This window comes from Cottoperca gobio, chromosome 7 (assembly GCF_900634415.1).
Source record: "Cottoperca gobio chromosome 7, fCotGob3.1, whole genome shotgun sequence".
Taxonomy (NCBI): Eukaryota; Metazoa; Chordata; class Actinopteri; order Perciformes; family Bovichtidae; genus Cottoperca; species Cottoperca gobio.
The window spans coordinates 2,991,805-3,014,180 of NC_041361.1; the positions used below are offsets into that span (position 1 = coordinate 2,991,805).

At 41.3% G+C, this 22,376-nt stretch overlaps 2 protein-coding genes across 2 annotated transcripts; one reads left to right on the top strand and one right to left on the bottom strand.

Annotated features, from left to right (window-relative positions):
* Nucleotides 1-471: 471 nt before the first annotated feature.
* sdf4 (stromal cell derived factor 4) lies at nt 472-7,449 on the top strand. The gene is given in 8 exon segments (XM_029435729.1): nt 472-792; nt 2,251-2,567; nt 3,567-3,703; nt 3,833-3,927; nt 3,929-3,947; nt 4,042-4,200; nt 5,674-5,849; nt 5,967-7,449. Coding segments are annotated over 7 exon segments (1,074 nt in total). The 5' UTR covers nt 472-792; nt 2,251-2,256; the 3' UTR covers nt 6,144-7,449.
* A 1,489-nt stretch (nt 7,450-8,938) lies between these two features.
* Nucleotides 8,939-22,160, bottom strand: LOC115010865 (homeodomain-interacting protein kinase 1-like). The gene is given in 18 exon segments (XM_029435723.1): nt 8,939-10,786; nt 10,876-11,006; nt 11,185-11,387; nt 11,479-11,640; nt 11,774-11,923; nt 12,093-12,244; nt 13,139-13,276; nt 14,014-14,132; nt 14,299-14,512; nt 14,794-14,944; nt 15,067-15,248; nt 15,468-15,554; nt 15,873-15,992; nt 18,246-18,369; nt 18,466-18,839; nt 19,386-19,674; nt 19,676-20,120; nt 21,819-22,160. Coding segments are annotated over 18 exon segments (3,522 nt in total). The 5' UTR covers nt 21,859-22,160; the 3' UTR covers nt 8,939-10,345.
* Between the last annotated feature and the right edge of the window lie 216 nt (nt 22,161-22,376).

Consider the following 22,376-nt stretch of genomic DNA (forward strand, 5'->3'; position numbering starts at 1 on the left):
TACATCTAGCTATTTCAACCATTAAAAAAAGGTATCCATTATGTTTAACCTTAGCTTTTAACCATTTATCCAGTACTTCTAGCCATCTATTTGACGCTGTGTATCCATTACATTCCTATATTTTAACCATTTATCCATTACTTTTAGCTAACTATTTAAACAGTGTATTAATTACATCTAGCTATTTCAACCATTTAAAAAAAGGTATCCATTATTTTTAGCTTTTGATAAGGATAAATGGTTCACATATAGCCTAAATATATATACTGAACCATTTAATCCATTACATTTAACTATGAATTTGAACTATGTGTCAGTTAATATTACTGAATTTTACTTCTAGCAATGTTAATGTTAGCTTCTTTGCATTTGACTCCACTTTGTACCACTTGGATACATAACTGTTCAATTACATTAGCACGGGTCTTATTTTGAAAGTCCTGCCCGGAAGTCATAAATGTGAATTTGGTTAGCTTAACAAAAAGAAATATAGCAACGTTAGCAGCTAACCAGGAACCAGTTCAACTGACAGTTTGAGTGAATTACCGCTTTATCAGGGAGGACTTTTGTTGTTTACACTCAGCCGTCCCACATTTTGGCGTGGGGGTATTGTGGGGGGAGCCACGTGTACAGGAACTGGAGTCTGACAGCTCGCCTGACGGGAATCCACTGCAGGTCTGTATGACTCGGAAGTGCAGCTAACATTAGCCAGCTGGTACTTAGCCATCTCTCAACATTCAAAGTCGTTTGAACTTTACCCACAGTGTCGTTTTCAGTCATCGTACTTGACAGGTTGGTCACAATATCTCTATTTATACTATTTACTTATTCCAGCTAACCTTTTTAATGTTGTGTTGTTTGCTTGTGTTAGCCACTTTAGCTAAAAGTCAACTGCGGTATAAAATAATTCGTATGACGTGACGAGGCTACATTTACGAGCTAATCGTTATTTACGTTAAGAAACCGACAGTTGACTCATGATCACGTGATTCCGTGCTGGTAAATTATATTAAAACGATTAATATGAACATTAACGTGAAATAATGATGTTAAGATTTGACAGCTATATTATCATTATGTTGCGTTCAGGGTACACATAAGATCTACGTACATCATCAGATGGACGCGTTCAAGTCTGTCGGTTAACTATTAAACTGATTTATTTATGGTGTTAATTGTGTTTTAAAGCTGCCTTTTAATAACTATTGTGGATTTAGTGTGACTGTTTTCTCACGTACTGGACAAATTCGAGGTACTTTATTCAAGTAGTTCACTTTTATGCAACTTTATACTTCTACTGCACGACATCTCAGAGGCAAATATGATATATAAGCGAAATAACCTAATTAAAAACCCTCTTGGATCAGCTAAAAGATGCATCATCAAAGCTGAAAACCAGGCTTTTTAGAGATAAGTGGTTGCATCACACAAACATATGATGATCTTATAGAACATGATGCATTGCTGTAGATTAAGCTACCCAACACTATATAAAAAGGATTTAAAATTAGCACAACAAAGTAGTAAAATGCAACACATGCATTAATGCAGCGGTAATAAATACAAAAACACAGGGACTGTACAAGGAGTACGTTTACTTTTTGATACTTTAAGTACATTTTGCTGATAATACTTGCATACTTTTACTTGTAGTAGACTATTTTCAGAGTGTGAATGCTACTTTTACTTCAGTAAAGGATCTTTAATACTTCTTCCTCCACTGCTGCTTTGTGTGTTCCTGGGCGGTGAAGGCTTTTGTTGACTCTAGCTAACCTTACAAAACAAAACCCTTCTTCCTGAGTCCTCCACATAAATTTGCCTGTAATGAGGTTGAGGTGAACAGGATTCTTCAGTGGATGCGCTTCGTAAAAAAGTGTGACACGAATGCAGCATTAAAGTTAAGACGTTATGAATCGACATTATATTTTATTAAATCTAACACTTTCGATCAATAGCGCTTCATTAAATGTAGATTGTATTGTGTTGCGGAACATGATGCAGTATAATTAATGCACGCATTATCCAAAAGTCCTAGATATAAAAATATTTTTGCTGACACGAGCGTTAAATGTACCTTATTGGTGTAGTTTAAGCCCAGTGTCGACTGCGACCACATGTGTTTTAACTTAATGATTGATACACAGACACAACTTCACAGGAGTGAAACGCTTCGATATCATATGCCCATCTCTAGTTGACAATATTTACAGAGTGAACTCTCATAACTAAAACACTTTTACCCTTCTACAGGCAACCATGGCTGTTTGGAAAACACTGTGGTGCAGGAACCTCCTGGCAATGTCTCTGCTTTTCTGCGTCCTGCTCCACACCATGGATGTGCACGCACGCCCAGCCAACATGTCGGCGGCAAAAGAAAAGTCTCCTGCTAGCAAGGACGACAACGAGATTCTTCCCCCAGACCACCTGAATGGGGTGAAGATGGAGATGGACGGCCACCTCAATAAGGACTTCCACCAGGAGGTGTTCCTGGGTAAAGAGATCGAGGAGTTTGAGGAAGACTCTGAGCCGAGGAGGAACAGGAAGAAGCTGATCGACATCTTCACCAAGTAAGACATCTTTGTTTTTCATCCATCGTCTACCGCTTATCCAGGGTCGGGTCGCGGGGGCAGCAGCTCCAGTAAGGAACCCCAAACTTCCCTTCTCCGGGCCACATCCTCCAGCTCCGACTGGGGGAGGCCAGTGAGGAGATATCATCTCTCCACCGAGTCCTGGGTCTCCCCCGGGGTCTCCTCCCAGCTGGACGTGCCTGGAACACCTCCCTAGGGAGGCGCCCAGGTGGCATCCTTACTAGATGAACCACCTCAACTGGCTCCTTTCAACGTAAAGGAGCAGCGGCTCTATCTCTAAGGGAGACGCCACCCGCCTGAGAAAACCCATTTTGGCCGTTTATACCCGCGATCTCGTTCTTTTGGTCATGACCCAGCGTTCTTGACCGTAGGTGAGGGGAGGATCGACCGGTAGATCGAGAGCTTTGCCTTCTGGCTCTCTTTTTTTGTCACAACGCTGCCGTTTTTGTTACTCAGCATTCCTATAAAAGGATGTTTGAGCGAGGCTGCTGATCAGGTTCTTCAGCACGCAGTCGGAGTCTAGAGACCAGCAAAGATACATGAAAGTCTTCTGTGTGCTGTGGTAACGATGCATAGAGAAGTGTCACAACAACATGGTGTCATTTCAAAACGCAGATTGAGAAAGAGAATTGTGTAAATGGAAAATAAATATGTTTCACTTTAGAACTAACATGAGGAAATACATTAGAGCAATGAAGGTATTTCAGTTGGAGGCTTTGCAAATATTTCTCTGCATAGTTTATATTTACATTGTTACATCAAAGGATCACAGCCACGCCATATATTTAAACTAATCCTTCACTCAGCACATTTCCCTTCCCCCATGTTACCTTAAATGGTAAAGAACTGTTAAAGGTATTAGTGCTGGACCCAAGCCAAACATATTAGATGGGTGATCGTATATTCTTAGCAGTATAAGGACTTTATGTTCAATAACTCAAGCTACACTATATATTTTCTTTTATTCTATCCTCCCAGAGTTGATTTCAACAAGGACAGGAGTGTTAGCGCCAAAGAGATGCAGCGCTGGATCATGGAGAAGACGGATGAGCACTTTCAGGAGGCCATGGTGGAGAACAAGAACAGTTTCCGTGCTGTTGACCCGGATGGTGACGGTGAGAGAGAGAGAGAGAGAGAGAGAGCGAGAGCGTGCACAATATCACTGTCGTCAGGCTTACGGCCTTCCTAAACTAATGAGTATTTTCTGTTTGGTCAAAACTCTTACATTCATGCTTTGTCCACAGGTCACGTGACGTGGGATGAATACAGAGTCAAATTTCTGGCCAGCAAAGGTTTCAATGAGAAAGAAATTGCCGAGAAAATAAAGAATAATGAAGACCTTGAAACTGGACGAGGAAAGTACGTACAGGACGATGTGACGTGTCCCACAATATATGTGCTGCACATTTTCCAGGCAACGATGCGATTGAGTTGAATTTTCGTATCGTTGCAGCTCAGGAGGTTTTGGAAAGCCTGAAGGACCGCTGGTTTCAGGCTGATAACCCCCCCTCTGACCAGCTGCTGAATGAGCAGGAGTTCCTGTCCTTCCTTCATCCGGAGCACAGCAGAGGCATGCTCAAATACATGGTCAAGGAGATTGTGCGCGACTTAGGTATATATATTTTTACATACCCAATAACTGAATCAATCATTGTCTTGTGTAGGCAGAGGAAACACACTTTACACTGACATGTCACCTTTCTTAGGTTGATATGGGGAAGTTGTGAGCGGCTTATTTACACATCCAGCAGATGCACATCACCTCGGGCTTTACAGAATAGTACTACGCTTCATTCAAACACGGTACTTCTGCACAGTTGCAGATAAAGATTAGGCTTCACAGAGGTTAGGAGTATTATATTATTTGTAGAATTGGACTCCAGTGGCGGCTGCTTTGGACCGTTTCCGACTTGTGTGGGCCGAACTTTTCAAATAACTCCAGGATGTTCAAAAGTCAAAACACTGTTGTCGTTGTCGTTCAGCCTGTTAGCTCAGTTATGAATTCCACTGATTCCTCAGGGAACTATGTGGCTCTTAAGCTGCTAAATTCTCCACTATGTTCACAGGTTAGCCTCAAACCATGTCTGTCTGCAGTATGTTGCTGTGCAGCGACTTTTTAAAGCCTTTTCACAACAACAACAACAGAAAACAGCTGCTGGAAATGATGCGGGGAGAGCGAACCAAAAACAGGCCGTAAAACCAAAACACAGTTATTTGGTCCATCGTTCATAGCAGCTTTAATGTACTCCCTTTAAGATATTCACTGTATGTGTTTTTACACGTCTTCGGTGTTTACATGCAGAGATTTCTTAACCTCACGAGGGGACCTGGTTCAGTGCATGTAGTTTCAGTAACCCAGTTAAAGTCTCGTACTATAACAAGCGGATGAAGCCTTTTCAGCTGCTATTAAAAGGGGAACTCGGTTTATGTTGACATCTTCCTGTTCCTTCACGCTTTCTGCACAAACGAGCTCTGCACAGCGTCATTATTAATACCTGTTGACATTTTGCCCCCGACAGCACCGTCGAGGTGGCAGGAGCATTAAAGTTATGTGGTATTTGGCTTTAGAACTACAACTAATGATTGGTTTCGTTCATTATCAATTGTTTAATACATTTTAACTATTAAAAACAATTCACAAGTTCCCAGCACTCAAGGGGACGCCTTTTTAAATTCCTTGTTTTTGTCCAAACCCTACTTTCACAATTGTCAAAACTGTTGCCGATCTCTATATATTTATATATTTATATTTTATATATATATATATATATATATATATATATATATATATATATATATATATATATATATATATATATATATATATATAAATAAATATGTAATATTTTTCATATATTAAATATATATATTTAATTTATATATATTAAATAATTAAAAAGTTGATCGACTAATTGTTGTCTTAGACAAAAGCCATCATTGGAACATTTCCATCGGCTAATATCTCATCTCTGCATGTAATAAATATCATAGTGGATCTGTATATATAGTATAAGCGGTAGACGATGGATGGATGGATGAATCTGTATATTTGATGTGGATCTGTATATTTGATCTTTGCTTGTAGACCAGGATGGTGATAAGAAACTGACCCTGTCGGAGTTCATCTCTCTGCCCGTGGGCACCGTGGAGAACCAGCAGGCTCAGGACATCGATGATGACTGGGTCCGAGAGAGGAAGAAGGAGTTTGAGGACGTCATTGATTCAGACCGTGACGGCATCGTAACCATGGAGGAGCTGGAGGCGAGTCATTTATCCCTTTAATAGATTTAGATTAGATTTCTTTTTAAAGTTTCCCAGTTAGTATCTTATCAGTTGCTCAACAAGGACTCATTTACTTACTTTGTTTCTCCCGTCCAGGAGTACATGGACCCGATGAACGAGCACAACGCTTTGAACGAGGCCAAGCAGATGATCGCCGTCGCAGATGAAAACCAGAATCATAATCTGGAGCTGGACGAGATTCTCAAGTACAGCGAATACTTCACGGGCAGCAAGCTCATGGATTACGCCAGAAATGTCCACGAGGAGTTCTGAAAGACACACTTCCCCGTCTCAGTCGGCTCAGTGAAGCAGGGCGACATCGTATATCTGCTTTAAAAAAAAAAAAAGGACAAGCCAGACAAGGGGGGGGGGGTTGATGTTCTCGTGTGCAATTTGTGTGTTTAAAAAGCCTCCACGGCCTCTTTCACTGCTGACTCCAATTAATACATCCTTCCTTCAGCCCTGGACTGCCAGCCGTCAAAGTTAAAATAGTCTGCCTTCTGTGTGCCATCGGACTTTTTAAATGTTGGGCTGTCAAATTTATTTGTGCGATATTGTGAAACGTGTGTGTATATGAGGAATTTTAACCCTGACTTAGATATTTCTGTTCCTGGTGCAGTAGTGAGAGCGACTGCGCGGCGACGCGACGTCACCATTAATCTGCAGGAGGTCGTTTTTGTTTTAAGATGGCCAGTCTGTATACAGTGTAAATATTCATTGTCGCGTACCAATGCCTCTTGTCGGAGAGAAAAGCTGAAAAAATAAATATAATGCTGCTAAAAAAAACAAACAAAGGAACTTTATAGAGATGCTATAAAAACTGTTTATTGTTACACTTAAATCCCCCAAATTCAAAAGGTGATTTTGTCCACAGTGGTGTACAATCCCACTGGTGTCCATTAAAGATCCGTCCTACTTATCAAACAGGGTGAAAGAATAGAAGTATAAACTGCCTCAGTAATGTACAGTGGTCACAGCTCAGCACATACTTTCATTAACTATGTTTTCAGAGTAATATATGAGAACGTTTGCTTTTTTACACCCAGCAGACATCTTGACTTGTTGAAGGAAAAAGCACAGGTTTCTCGTTCTCGTGTGTGTGTGTGTGTGTGTGTGTGTGGTCAAAATGTCTCCTGTGTGTAAAGGCTTATTTTGTTCTTGACTAAAAACAATCTAATTGATGCTCTTGTTAAGATGTGGATGAAGAGGAACTTATTTATTTGACCAGTATGATTGGGGATCTGCTGCATCTTTGAACATCTCACAGGTTTCTTTTCTTACGCTGGTCTCGTGTGTTGGTGCACAAAGAATGCACCGCTCACTCTTCATCGTGTTTACCTGTAAACTAAATGTCGACTGCTTTTGGTTAATGCGTAAAACTTCCACTCGTTTTTAAATGCATGGACAAACGATGACCTTTACATTCCTCCCTTCTGTTGAGCGTCTGGATCCTGCGCCAGGCTGCTCCGTCCCGTTTGGATTGTAAAATAAGATTTATGATGACAGAATGTGACAGCTTTATAAAATCTATTACAAATATGCTGGTAAACAATAAATATTTCTTATCAATTAAATATCACCTGGTGTTTCTTTACTGTTTGTTGTTTTTAGGGATTCAAAAAAACTTATTTCCTTTTAGATTGTTTACAAAATGTCAGAAAATAGTTAGTAAAACTACATAAGCATTGGTATCAAAATCTACTTTTAAAGTACCAAAAGTAAAAGTACTGATGCAGAATGACCCGTTTTAGAATAATGTATTATTATTATTGTATTATAATATTAATACATTAATGTGTTTGTCACTTAAAATAAGCTACTTTGTACTTTGTCAGGTGGCTAAATCCATAAAAACATTATTTATTAGTCAATTTATATTTTGTATAATAATAACTGATGTCCAATAAATGTAGACGAGTAAATGCAGTATTTGCTTCCAAAATCCAAAAAGTAGAAAATTGTACTTAAGTAAAATATAAGTAAAGTTATTTTCCATCTTTGTAGGACAAAAAAAGTACAGATACAGCGAGACAGAAACATAATATATATATATATATAATATATATATATATATATATAAATATATATATATATATATATATATTAATTAAATCCTTCTGCTACATACTTAATGTGTCACACGTCTGTGTGTACTCCACTACGTCTATTATATGATCACTTGACTTGATACAACATATTAATCCATTAATATTCAACTATTTTGATAATCAATTCATCGGTTTGAGTATTTTTTTAAAGAAAATAAATCTTAAAATGTGAATATTTCCTATAACTATGACAGTAAACTGAACACAATCGAGTCGTGGACCAAACAAAACATCTGAGGACGTCATGATGGGATTTTCTCCCCATTTTCTGACTTTTATAGTCCAAACAATTAATCAAGAAAATGTTCGACAATGAAAATAACCGTCAGCTGCAGTCGAATACTTTCTCCACCACTGATGAAAACACGACTCGTTAATTCAGTTTCATCAACAATTCATCTTTGCTGTCCAAGGAGGCAACGAGCAGGGGGAGAGACGGATGGGATTAGGGGATTAGGGGAAAGGTAGAATATGAGGTGAAGACTGGAGAGATGCGGGAGAGGAGACTTATCTTGACTTGTTTTGGTGGTGCAGCGACATCCAAGCGGCTCACAGAGATAATCAAACAAGCGGCATTCAAAGCTGCTCTGGGCATCAGCACACTCCCTTTGTTAGCTCTTCCATCGCAGGTGTGTCTCATTTATCTCCTCACTTTCCTGTCAAGGTTTACAAAATCTGCCTCCCCCGTTCTGGTACACACTCTAGGATTCTGGATTTAAATTATATGAGATTGTGTCATTTGCAAAGAAACTTCAGTTTTAATCATCAATGAGTCCCAAATTCAGTTTTGAGAAGATTTTATTGCGTATATACGAGTTAAGGTTCGTCGTGTGTTCTATGTAATGCAGCACGTAACAACACAGCAGGATTGTAAGAATAGCCACCATTTCACCAAACTAATGATTTGTTTAGAAGCGGTTACACATTAAACATCAATTCATATTTTTATAATTCATATATATATATATATATATATATATATATATATATATATTTCTTTTTTTTTTTAATCAGATTTGATTATTCACAATCCAAACGCATGACTGTGAATTTTACACTTGTAATCTAAATGGCTTTGACATGATAGTGTGATACCCAATCAGATTTGTATGTGCACACTTTTACTTCACAGACATCACAAGACAAGAGCTTTTACATATTCCCAATATCCTTCATGTGTTTGTCGTACAAATTAAACATAACATTAATAATCCGTCTCCGAGCGACGCTTTTTACGAGCCGCTCCTGAATGCTACTCCATGTCAGACACATGCAACCTTATGAATAACTTTAAAACTGTAAAGAAATCAAGACAATCCCCTCTAAATACCGCACCCTACTGTACACTGGCATGTACTGCAGTATTCAACGTACTAAACACAGAAATATAATCAAGTCAACGGCCAGCACTAAAACATAATTAACATGGAAAACATTATTAGACAGTACATAGATTACTTTCTCCTTTTTTTCTCAAGAAAACAGATAAAACACACACACACACACACACACACACACACACACACACACACACACACACACACACACACACATTCATAAATGAAACATACAACATCTAACTTGTCACAATGTGCCGACATACTAAAGAAACAAATATATCAAGATATTGACGTAAATGAGTAAATGAGTAAATGAGTAAATGAGTGAATGAGTGAATGAGTAAATGAGTAAATGAGTAATGAGTGAATGAGTGAATGAGTGAATGAGTAAATGAGTAAATGAGTAAATGAGTGTAAATGCTTCTTTTAAACAATTGTTCTGACGATAATGATGATAATAACAATAATTATAGTAATAAAGAGCAGCACAACAGTTAGCCAAGTTCCAGTCTCTCCTCAACACTCATTTCTAAAAAATATTAAATAAAATTGGGGGGGGGGGGGGGGGGCTTAACATGTTAAAAATCATAGTAGAACTTGCAGCTTTATGTTTAGTCTCTTAAAATGAAGGGACTTTGTATAAAAAGGGCAACAATTCCTACTTCTTTCATCTTCTGTGGGTGTAATTAAAGCTGAGTCAGCACTTTAACCTCATACTTGTTGTCATTTTCTAAATCTAATGTACTGGCGTGCAGAGCCAACGCAACAATGAACGTGTCACTGTTTAGATACTTGCAGCCCACGCACAAAGAAAATCCAAAATTGGAATATTTAAAAAAGGAAAACGGATTAAAAACACGATTAAAATATAAATACATTCTGTGATTATTTTATCCAACGTAATATGTAAAAAAAACAAAACACAAGGACTGGACAGTAAAGGAAAGTAAAAAGTGTAATCACGTGATGAGCTTGTGCTCGTCTCTAGTCTCGGTCTCCATTTGGTCTTCACCCGGCGCTCCAGTCTTTACAGGTAGGGATACGGGTTGAGTTTCCGCTGGTAAGTAGCACTGGCGTGGTGAAAAGGCTGCACCCCCAGCGGCTGCTGCAGCAGCTGTGGGAGCTGCTGCTGCTGCAGTTGGTTGTGGTGGCTGCCATACTGTCCCGGAGCAGACCCTCCCAGGGTGAGGCTGCCGTTCTTCTGGAGCAGCGCCAGGGAAGAGTATGCTCCGCCCGCCCTGGCGTGGCGGGACGAGCCGCATTGCATCTGGTCCACAGCTTGGGACACGGAGGCCAAGGCGGCGGAGGCCGGGTAGGCGTACAGGTTTGGGGTCGAGCTGAAGAGGGTGTTCTCGTGAAGCCGGTAGGATGAGTGGGACGAGACGGGAGGGGGGTATGTGGGCTGCCGCCTCAGGGAACTGCTGCTTCCTGTTTGGTCGTTGGATGATGACATCACAGACTGCTGTACCTGAAACAACAGAGAGAGAGGTTTTAAAAAACCAACACAGCACAACGATGTTCTGTCACTTTGTCAGTCAAGTAAGTCAAGTCAAGTACCTGACTCAGGTTCAGAGGCTGAGATCTGCTGGAAGCGGCCCGTTGATGGCGATCAGTGCTGGAATCTCCTGCACGACTGGACTGCTGAGTCGACCCTTTCTTGGATTTTCCAGAGCCGCTTGTAGCTTGATCTACGAGTGCAAAAACAAACATAACCCTGTGAGCACTGAGAAGAGAAGAGGTTACAGCTGCCTGAAGTAGAACGGATCAGAGCTGATTATTATCCACTGAGGTCACTTAATACAACCACATCTAGCTATTTAAATATAAAACTAGAGAATAATAATATTAATAGAGTGTGGATCTGACCTGGAGCTGCGGGAGCTGCTGGAGCTTTGTGGGTTGTGCTCTCCCCCGGCTGGCTCTTCACAGACGGCGTGATGATGGCCAGAGACTTGGTGGGCTGTGAGGTGGTCTTTGGGCTCAGGGGGCTGCTGGTGGACGAGTCGGAGTCATGGGAGTCGTGCACCGTCACGCAACTGATCACGTTTGTCCTCTGGCTTGTTCCAGAGCTGCAGGAGAGAAAAAGACCCGAGTAAAATAACCATTTTAGCGAAAGTTAAAAAAAACTCTCAAAATTCCACAGACAGGAAATGAGCTCACCACGCAGCGGGGAACTTCCTGTCATCGTCATCTTCCGAGTCGCTGTGGATGGTGATGATGCTGACGGCAGGGCTAGGTGTGTCCGAGATGACGATGGGCTGAGACTGGTCACCAGCCAAAGCAGAGGTGTTGTGGACCACAGTGGTGGCTGAAGACACAGGCCTGGAGGGGAAGAAGACGCTGCATCACTGCCTGACTGCTGATACAACATCTATTGGAATGTTTCAGGAAGCGGAGGTAGCCCCCCCCCGCCCAGAAGCATGCAGATAATGTGAATGTACGACTGACAGGATACCTGGCTCTGCTCTCTGCTTGTCGAGCCTTTGACCTCTTGCCCTGGGATCTTGAGTGAGCGGCCCCTGAGTTGTGGCTTTGGGCGGCGGCGTGACGGCCAACACCGGAGTCCTGCTGGCTGACGCCATCGTATTGGCTCCCATGACGACCCCTTTGAAAATAAAGGACGCATTTAACTTATTTTAAAATGCATCACGTCTGTGTGACTTACTGACCTCAAAGATCAAAGCTCTCCATCATATGTCAATATTAGAATGACTTTAAACTGTGCTTTTGAACGCAGCACAAAGACACATTGAGTCCTGTTAGACTAAACTCACCTCCAGCCAGAAGCTTGTTGACTGTCGGATATCGGGGCTCCCATGGGTGAGTCCGGCACCACGGCCTGCCCGGGGTTGTGGATGGCCATGCCTGGCATCTGCTGCCATGTGGACGGGATGAGGATCTGCTGCGTGCCTGCTGGCCAGCCCTGCTGTATGCAAGCATACATACAAATATAACACTTCTTTAAAACCTTGAACTTCATTATTGACACTTTAAGAAGAGAACAAAGTGCAGTTTGTCGACTAAGCAGAGTAGAAAGTCAAAGTTGTTTTTCATAGAGAATCACACTGAAATAAAAGGCATGATGAGCACATGCAATTTGTAGACAAACACAAACGTTCACATGTCTGTCCCACACGAAGACATCCAGCAGACCCTCACACACTGACCACCCTGACAGCTTAACAAAACTCAAGATGAAGCTTCATGGTCTACCATCTGCATCTTGTTCCCACACTTAAGCCTGTGCAGAGAGAGCTGCCTTTGTTTCTGATCAGAGGAAGGGAAATGTGCTAAAAGACTTAAAGAGGCAGAAAATACCAAGACAAGCTCGGGGAAAAGACGGAGAAAAAAAACACAACATTTCACTCGGGTTCTGATTCCAAGCATGCAAGCTGTACAGTCCTGCACTGTGGAAAACAGAGAAGGTCCAAAAACAAGAGAGCCACCCTGAAAGTGAAAGGAATGTTTTAACCATAACCCTAACCCATAAACCTGTTTTCAATAGATGTGACAGTGTGGCAGTCAGTATGTTGCATGGAAGCTTTTAAAGGAATAGTTCCAATTTTGGGAATGACATTTTCTGGCGCAGAGTTAGATGAGAGAATCAATACCACATCTGACAAAAAAAAAGTCAGTGTAGATTCACGACAAAAGGTAAACAAAGAGTTTTATGCATCTGGCTCAAAGCAAAAGCACAAACAGACTGGTGGGCTGCACATGCGTCCCACGTTCTGCTGCACAACGCTGACATACATGTGCTAGGAGGAGAACGGAAGAAGAAAGAACACATTTCAACCAGTTGTGATGATGCATGTTTTACCAGCATGGAGGCATTCTGATCCAGTAAGCCGCCGAGGCTCGCACCCCTGCAGCCAACTGGCAGCCGGACCGAGCCTAAAGACGGCATTCCCGCCACTGAGGCGTACAGGCTGCCGACCAGCAGGGGGTCGAGGGAGGCCTGGGAGGAGGTGTGAGGCGTTTAGACACATTTGGAACAGACCGGATTCTACTGAATCCTAAAGAGAGTCTTTGCTTTGCAGTTTGCAGTTACACACAAAAACAAGAATACTGATACTTTTTGTGAAGAGAGTGGAGAGGAGACGAACAAACAAACACACATGACCGAACACATGCACAAAAACCAAAGCACATCTGGCTCCCAGGCTTTACCAATTTATCAATTTCACTGGTTTAAACTTAATTACGGTAAGTACAGAAGTATTATCAGTAAAATGTACTTAAAGCATCAAAAGTATTTGTTCTGCAGGACGATGGCTCCTGTGAGTGATATATTTTTGAATGCGTCTATTACATTGTAACTGACGCATCAATTCATAAGCAGCATTTTGCTGGTTGAGGTGGAAGCGTCACAACTTGGTTAGCAAGGAAAGGAAGGTTTGGTGCCCCCGGTTCTATTTTATAACCTTTAATAAGCCTACTCTGTAAAGTAACTAGCAGCTACATGCTGTCAGATAAGTGTAGTGGAGTAAAAAGTACCATATTTCCTCCTGAAATATAGTGGACTAGAAGTATTAGGTAACATAAATATCTTGTATCTCAAAATTGTACTTGGCTAAATGTGTAGTTACATTCTACCACTGCTGGTGCTGATCCTTTCAATGGATTCAACACTGGAATTAGATTCATTAAAACTCCATAGAAGCCCAACCCCGGCGGTCATCCAGTGGGTCCCACCTGTGCCAGCATGCCGGGCTGGATGTGAAGAGACTGGGACGACTGGTTCTGAGGAACTAAGGGGACAGAGTTGTCCATCCTCACTGGATAACCAGAAGGCTTGTTGGATGTTTGAAGACCTGGAAGGAAAAGATGGTGATATTATGTAAAATACAACAAAAAAAGATATTCTATATTTGTCTCTACCTGCTCAAATGATTCTTATTTCTACATTTCACAAGGTGAGTATGAAATGAGATGTCACTACATTGACACAACATGACACTAACTATCCTGCTTTCTCACCCTGGATGGTTGGGGGGCAAACTATGAGTGTTTGCTGGAAGGGCTCAGTCTGAGCGCAGAGCTGGGTAGGTCTGGTCTGCAGAGGCTGCAGAGGTACGCCCTGCTGGGTGAGGCCGGGGATGTTTATGGTGGCCTGCTGGTAGAGGCCGGGCTGGTAGTTCAGCAGCGGGACGTTACTGCTGAGGGACAGGGACTGGCCTCCTGTAGAGGCCATCTGTAAGACACAACATGCAGAAAACATTGTAAGCTATGCTTGAAAAGACGAGTCGAAACGCATGAACAGCGATAAATCTCCCCTGTTGAACAGAAATGCCCCCTAAATGAACCCTAACCCTAACCCTAACCCTAAATGCCATATACAGTAAGGTCAATCAGTAAGTTCTCTGAAAAATCAGCACTTCACTGCAAATACGAATTTGCAGTTTCAGCATAACAGAAAATATTTGCGGCTTATTTCAACTGCAACTTGAAAACCCAAAGAGAGGAAGCTCTCACCTGATTGTGCTGGTTTAGTTGGCTACTGAAGGTGACAGTGAGGTTGGTGGCTGCACTTGGGGTATTGTTGCTGGCAAACATATTTTTTCCATTCTCAAAGGCGCTGCATCTGTGTTTGCATATATCCATATTTTGGAAGCAGGACTTCACACTGTAAAAAGACATTAAAAAAAATAAAAATAATCGTCAAACAAAAATGGCATCCTATAAAAAACTAACGCCGCTACAGAACCGCAGCCGCCACAATCATCGCCGTCACAGTCCTACACTTACTGTGAGCTGTGCGGGAAGTGCAGCAGGTGTGTCATGGTGACAAAGGGGTGGCTCAGAGTCTTCATGGGCGTGATCCGTTTGTCTGCGTCTAGCGTCAGCATCTTCTTCAGCAGGTCTATGAACTCCCGCCTGTCAGCCTTCTCTGCCAAGATGTCCGTCCCCTCCAAGTTTGTCATGTTCACCTGCAGAGCGACAGGAAGTCTTGTTTGTCAAACTGCATCCTGGCACACCCAACGACATCGCACCAACATTCTGGTAACAGTAAAAAAGAGCTAACTGACACACCAATTCATTATTTGCCTATACATACAGTGTCCCACCTTGTACCCGTTGAGGGCAGAGGGTTAAAACAACCAGTCAACTGCAGGAGCTTATCGGAAATGAAACGGCTCCGTCCTCACCTGCATCATATCATCCAGACAGTTGAAGATGTATTTCCTTGCCTCCTTTGACTTGATGCCCATCTCTGCCTCATGCTCCGAGGATGTCTGCAGAGAAAATAACCACAGCAACACCTCAGCATATGTATTGCACATATTCTTGATGATTTTTATTTTTTTATTTGAATCAGAATTGTTATGTTAGTATAGATATCAATTTGTGGCGTGATTTTGTGGAATGGACCAGATGTACCAGATGTTGGATAAGTATGATGAGGATAAACATAATGGTTTATCTGGTTGATTTAATATGAATGGGTTAGTATAGAACAGGGTTAGGGCTAGACGAGCATGTTGCTTCTTCCTACTCCATTTCAGACATGAAATGTTTATGTTGCTTATTGAAAGTCTGATGTTACAACTTACTTTGAGTCTCCAGAGCGGGTAACTCGAGTCGGGGCCTCGGTTGAAAAAGCGGCTGGTCTTGGTTCCTGCACTCAGCAGGTACTCTGCAGGAAGGCCCTGGGTCTGGGAAATGTAACGAATCTGAGAGACAATTGAAAAAGAAGAAAGCCAGTTGCCTGCGTAAGTCAAATGTAAACCATGTGACCCATATTTGTGCTCAATAGCAGTTTATACAGTTATCATCACCTGAGGGCTGGATGAGGTATTGTTGGTTTAAACAAAACCATGCAAAACGTATGCAAAAATGTGATTATCCTTATTGTTAAACTGCCACATGTCCTTTAACATGTTTTTAAGACTGTTAAATTATTAATAAGTGACAAAAGTAACACTTTCCACCTCGCCTGACACAGTAATCACCTTTTTTTTTCAACAGCAGCTCTAAATGATATATTATGTCATTTGTTTGTTTTAAAAGGAAGCCCCAGGAATTTCATAACATTTGGAGACTGAGGTCTTTTGGAGTGCAAGGGGCTCCTTAAGACCTTCTTTGACTCTGTGGTGACAGCAGCTATTTTTTATGGAGTGGTCCGCTGGGGCAGCAGCATCTCGGCTGCTGACAGGAAGAGACTGAACAGACTGGAGGCCAGTTCTGTCCTGGGGAGCCCACTGGACACTGTGTGGAGGTGGTGGGAGACAGGAGAGTGACAGCCAAGCTGTCATCTCTATTGGACAACATGTCCCCCCCCCCCTCCAGGACACTTTGTCCGCACTGTGCAGCTCCTTCAGTGACAGGCTGCTTCACCCGCGGTGTCTCACGGAGAGATACGTAGGTCCTTTCTTCCTGTACAATCACCACGGCCCCTGGGAGACCACCACACCAACAAAAGTTTATTCCGAAAGTGTGCAATTACCAATGCCTTGTGCAATATTCACTCCTACACTTTAGTTTTTCTCCACTGACTGTACTTATATTACTCATGTTGCTGTTACTGTATTGTTATTCTATTTGATTGTTACTTGTCACTTTACTCTCTTTGCTGTAACAACGTAAATTTCCCCATTGTGGGACAAATAAAGGATTTCTGATTCTGATTCTGATTTGGCAAAAGTAATCTCGATACATATAGTAAATATTATTATTTGTGTAACTACATGTGTGTGTGTGTGTGTGTGTACCTGTGTAAAGTTTACTTGTTTTACCTATATGGATTCTCTTTGTCAGATTATATATGTCAATATTAAGGAAATAGTCCCGCAGTATATTAGAGCAGCGGTCCCCAACCTTTAAGCACCACCAGCCCGGTACTTGTACTGGTCCGAAGCCCGGTGGTTGGAGACCCCTGAATTATAATGTTTGTCAATTAGAATGTTTGTAAATTAGAATGTTCATCAATTCGAATGTTCGTCAATTAGAATGTTCGAGAATTAGAATATTTGTCAATTAGAATGTTTGTAAATTAAAATGTTCGTCAATTAGAATATTCGTCAATTAAAATGTTCATCAATTAAAATGTTTGTCAATTAGAATGTTCGTCAATTAGAATGTTCGTCAATTAGAATGTTCGTCAATTACAATATTTGAGAATATGAATATTCATCAATTAGAATGTTCGTCAATTAGAATGGTCGTCAATTAGAATGTTCGTCAATTAGAATGTTCATCAATTAGAATGTTCGTCAATTAGAATGTTCGTCAATTAGAATGTTCGTCAATTAGAATGTTCATCAAATAGAATATTCATCAATTAGAATGTTCGTCAATTAGAATGTTTGTCAATTATAATGTTTGTCAATTAGAATGTTCGAGAATTAGAATGTTCGTCAATTAGAATGTTTGTCATTATAATGTTTGTCAATTAGAATGTTCGTCAATTAGAATGTTCGTCAATTAGAATATTCGAAAATTAGAATATTCGAGAGTTAGAATGTTCGTCAATTAAAATGTTCGTCAATTAGAATGTTCAAGAATTAGAATGTTCGTCAATTAGAATGTTCAAGAATTAGAATGTTCGTCAATTAGAATGTTCAAGAATTAGAATGTTCGAGAATTAGAATGTTCGTCAATTAAAATGTTCGTCAATTAAAATGTTCGAGAATTAGAATATTCGAGAATTAGAATGTTCGTCAATTAGAATGTTCGTCAATTAGAATATTTGTCAATTAGAATGTTCGTCAATTAGAATGTTCGACAATTAGAATGTTCGTCAATTACAATGTTTGTCAATTAGAATATTCGAGAATTAGAATGTTCGTCAATTAAAATGTTCGTCAATTAGAATGTTCGTCAATTAAAATGTTCGTCAATTAGAATGTTTGTCAATTAGAATGTTCATCAATTAGAATGTCCGTCAATTAGACTGTGAATTAGTATGTGAGAGTGCTGCAGCTGACCTGATCGTACTCTGAGGCCCCCGGATAAAGGGGCCACCCCAAGAACAGCTCAGCAATGACACACCCCAACGACCACATGTCAATCGCTTCACAGAAAGGAAGGCCCAGAATGATCTCCGGAGCTCTGGAACAAATCACGATTGACAAATGACAGGATTACAGCAGGTCATTTACATATTATTCAAATCTCTTACTGTGCAGCCCAGGTAGACGTACTCACCTGTAGTATCGCGACTGCAGGTAGGTGGAGCAAACAGCTTTGGACACGTGGCTGGCGGAGCCGAAATCAATGACTTTCACCCTGTACGGCTGCCTCAAAGGGTCGACTAACATAATGTTTTCAGGCTTCAGGTCAGCGTGGATCAGCCCCAGGCTCTTTAGCTTCATCAGTGCTGTGGCGACCTGCTGCAGAATCGGCCGTATGCACTTGAGCAGCAGCGGGCTGAACTTGCTGTGCTTCAGGAAGTCGTAAAGGTTTTGCTCCAGCATCTCAAACACAAGGCACGTGTGGTTCTTGTGCTGGAAACACTCGTACGAGCGGACAAAGTTGAACTCATCGGCGTTCTCTGTGCTCAGCCTGCTAAGGATGCTCACCTACAGGGAGGAGGGAGAGGAAGATGTTATTGTATAATAATGAAGACAAACACTCGCTAACTATGTTTTGTATTTTAACCTTTTGAACCCTTTATAATCTGGTTACACTCTTTTTCTTTCAAGCTTTTAGCCGAGTCACTACATGTCTTAGCTAGGAATATTATTTTCAGAAGAAGTAGGGCTGTTTTTCCATTGGAGTTGTGCTAAACATGATCTAGGGCAGTTCATGTAAAGCTGTTTGTTAAGGTTTTGCCTGTATGTCCACAGGTTTTCAAAACAAGCTCGTTATCCTGTTTATGCATGAAAAGATGAGTGTTAGGTAACCCTAACCCTAAATTCAATGAACATAGTGTTATATTGTCTCTGCACACAATTGTAATCCCCTCAAGATCAACTCTGCCGAATTGTAAGCAAAACAAATATTTCCCATCACCACCATCCAACCCATATGACGTGAACATAATGCTGCCAAACTTGATCATTATCAGTCTTTTTTTTTTCTAAGCAGATTAATGGATGTTTATCTGCTAAAAAAAACATACTCACTTCAATTTGACCTTGCCGAGCATAAGAGGGGTGGTTCTTCAAAATCTTAATCGCCACTATCTCATTTGTGCCCCGCTTCCAGCATTTTGCCACCTGGCCAAAGGTGCCGCGTCCCAGGAACTCCAGCACCTCGTAGCTGTTGGACATTGAGCACAGAATCTCATGCTGGACCAGCTGGTAGTCGCCCTCGCTGTGGGAGTTGCTGCTCTTCGTGGTAGAAGTGGAATGTGCTATGGACTGAACCGTGGTGGTTCCCCCTCCACCACCTGTACGGTTTGTGACCACAGGGGGCCGAGAGCTCCTCCAGGATCTGCACGCTGTCGCTGCTGTCCACCTCCTCACTCTTCCGCTTCAAGCTGTACTGCTTGTGGTAGATGTCGCACGGCTGGGAGGAGGACTCTGCATCCTTGACGCGACGGCTGGTGGAGGAGGATGAGGAAGAGGAGGAGGGAGGTGCGCGAACGCTACCTGTGCTGTCGGCCGCCCGCACCACTGTCTGCTCCCGGGAGCCGGCTGTCGGCGGGTGCACCTGGTTGGAGTTGTACACTGGGTTGAAGTTGGAGCCAGAAGTGGAGGGTGCAGCACCCTGGGTGGGGCTCTGCTGGTAGTAACCATTATCCCCCTGCTGGTTGGACGCATCCCAGGCGGGGTTCTCAACTTTGAGCCTCTTTGAACGAGAGTAGGCACTGGAGGATACGGAGGGAGAGGAGAACACCTGGAGCTGCGACGCCATGTCTATGGATTAAAGATTAGCAGCAACCATCAAAAAGACGTTTAAATCCCAGAGAAAAGACATGGGGGGGGACTTAAGAGTGTATAATTTACTGATAATGATGCAGATAAGATATGAAATGGATCTAGACCTGCAACTATTAGTCAATTAATCAAGTAGTCGAAAAACAGAAAACATTTATCCGTAACTATATTAATAATTAATCAACATTTAGGTCATTTCTAAATATTCCAGTTTCTTCTTTTTTCCACTTTTCCTTGTTTTACATTAAGTTAAGATTGTTGTGTTACTGTAACTGTGACAAAACAATTGATTAGATGATGCTGTAGGAAATTGTGAAGGTTATTTTTCAATTAATAATCGGCACATTAATTGTTACCATTTGTTTTCTCCATATAGTGTTTCTGGAATTGTGTTTATTTCGGCTTGGTCTCTTTTTTATTTGTTCAAGTTTTCATTTATGCTGCTACCAACATTTGGCAGAAGACATTTCATCTTAACCATTTATCCATTACTTTCAACTATCCATTTTGACGTCTGCTTTTTGATGAACTAGTTATCACAAACTCTTAATCGCAATAAATAGTGAACAGGATCGGCTGGATGCTTTTGCATTAAGCAGCATCACATCAATTTGTAATCCTATTTTATGTGTTGACTTCCCTCCTCAGCATGAGTACATACTGTATATATACAAAAGCTTGATTTGGTACAGTAGGGTGAGAGGGCTGCTCTGTTAAAGCTCTGCCATTAACTCAACAAGACAACAGCAACAACATGAAACTGGAAGCTTAGCATCACAATGTGTGCAGATTTCAATAGGAACCTGTTTCAGTTTCAGTTGCACATTAATACCTATAACGAGCTGGAATTAACAGGTGTGATGCGAAGCAAAGCTATTCTTAAATTGTCACTTTAGACATAGAAGGTTAGTCTAATTGGATCAGGGAATATCAGATGAAGAAATGATGGACTGACTAAGAAGCAGCTGTCAGTGGCTACTCCCCCAGGAAATTTAGAGCGTAAAACACTTCATTCCCTGCATCAATTTCAGGCACCAGGTGAAAATATTATGGAATATATTGCATTAAGGCTCTCGGACATTCTGTATTGCCTTCAAATATTTATTCACCTGTAGATCAACTTGTCATTATTATTTATTATCCCTGCCGAGTCAACACACAAATTAAGAAATGATTTACTCTTCCGTTTTCCTATGTGACTTTTTTTTGAGGAAGTAACCTCTTTAAATATTTATACAGCACATATTCACGTTTATGACACATTAATTAATTTTTAATTAATTTATAAACCCGTGGACACTAATAGCTCATGCATTTCAGAAAGATTTCTGCTCATGTTCAAAACTTTCTGCACATTCAAAACATATAATCCAACATATCTGTGTTCTGAGATTTAGATAACAAAGTCATAATTTAATTATAATAAAGTCGTAATATTTCAATAATTGATTAACTCATTGTCTCAGCTCTACCTGTACATGACTATTATCTCTTGAGCCGAAAAACACAACACAACACACCTGTGACCCACCATGCATACCTGCTACAGTAAACCCCACCTTGATCACACATTATCGGGGTCAGGGTCTTGGTTTTTCGCCCCTGCCTCTTCAAGTGTCAGTGAACGCCACTGCGATAATAAGGTGTCTGATAAACTGTACCTATTCACGAGTATACCTGTATTTGATGACTGAACACACGGACGCCGATCTGACATTTAAGGCCTCATCATCATCACCTCCTCGGATGATCCAAAACACCGGGCTCTGTGTGGTGCTGCAGCGGATCAGCTGGAGCTGCTGGCCGCCTGCTGCTGCTGGAGCTCTCCGACTGTAGCAGGATGGATGAAGGCTAAGCTAACAGCTAACGTTAGCTAGCTACGAGCATCCGAGTCATATCTGATTCGCATCCGCAGTCACATCGTGTGTCAAGCGAGCAAAATGTGCATAATGTCAATGTCAGATACCATCATTATGAGCACTGACGGACCAGACAGAGCTCCATCATCATCACGGACGGTCCGTACTTTCTACCGAGACAACGTAACGGCGAGACGTAACGGACGTCAACGGCCGCAGTAATAGAGCCAAAGATCGTCTACGGTTTATGACCCTTACATTTATAAACATAAAACAAGTTATAAAACGGTCAAACTGTTCTGAACTCTTTAAATGAGAGAAACGTATTTTTATTTTTATTTTATTTTTAATAATTGTATTTTATAAAACAAAAAAA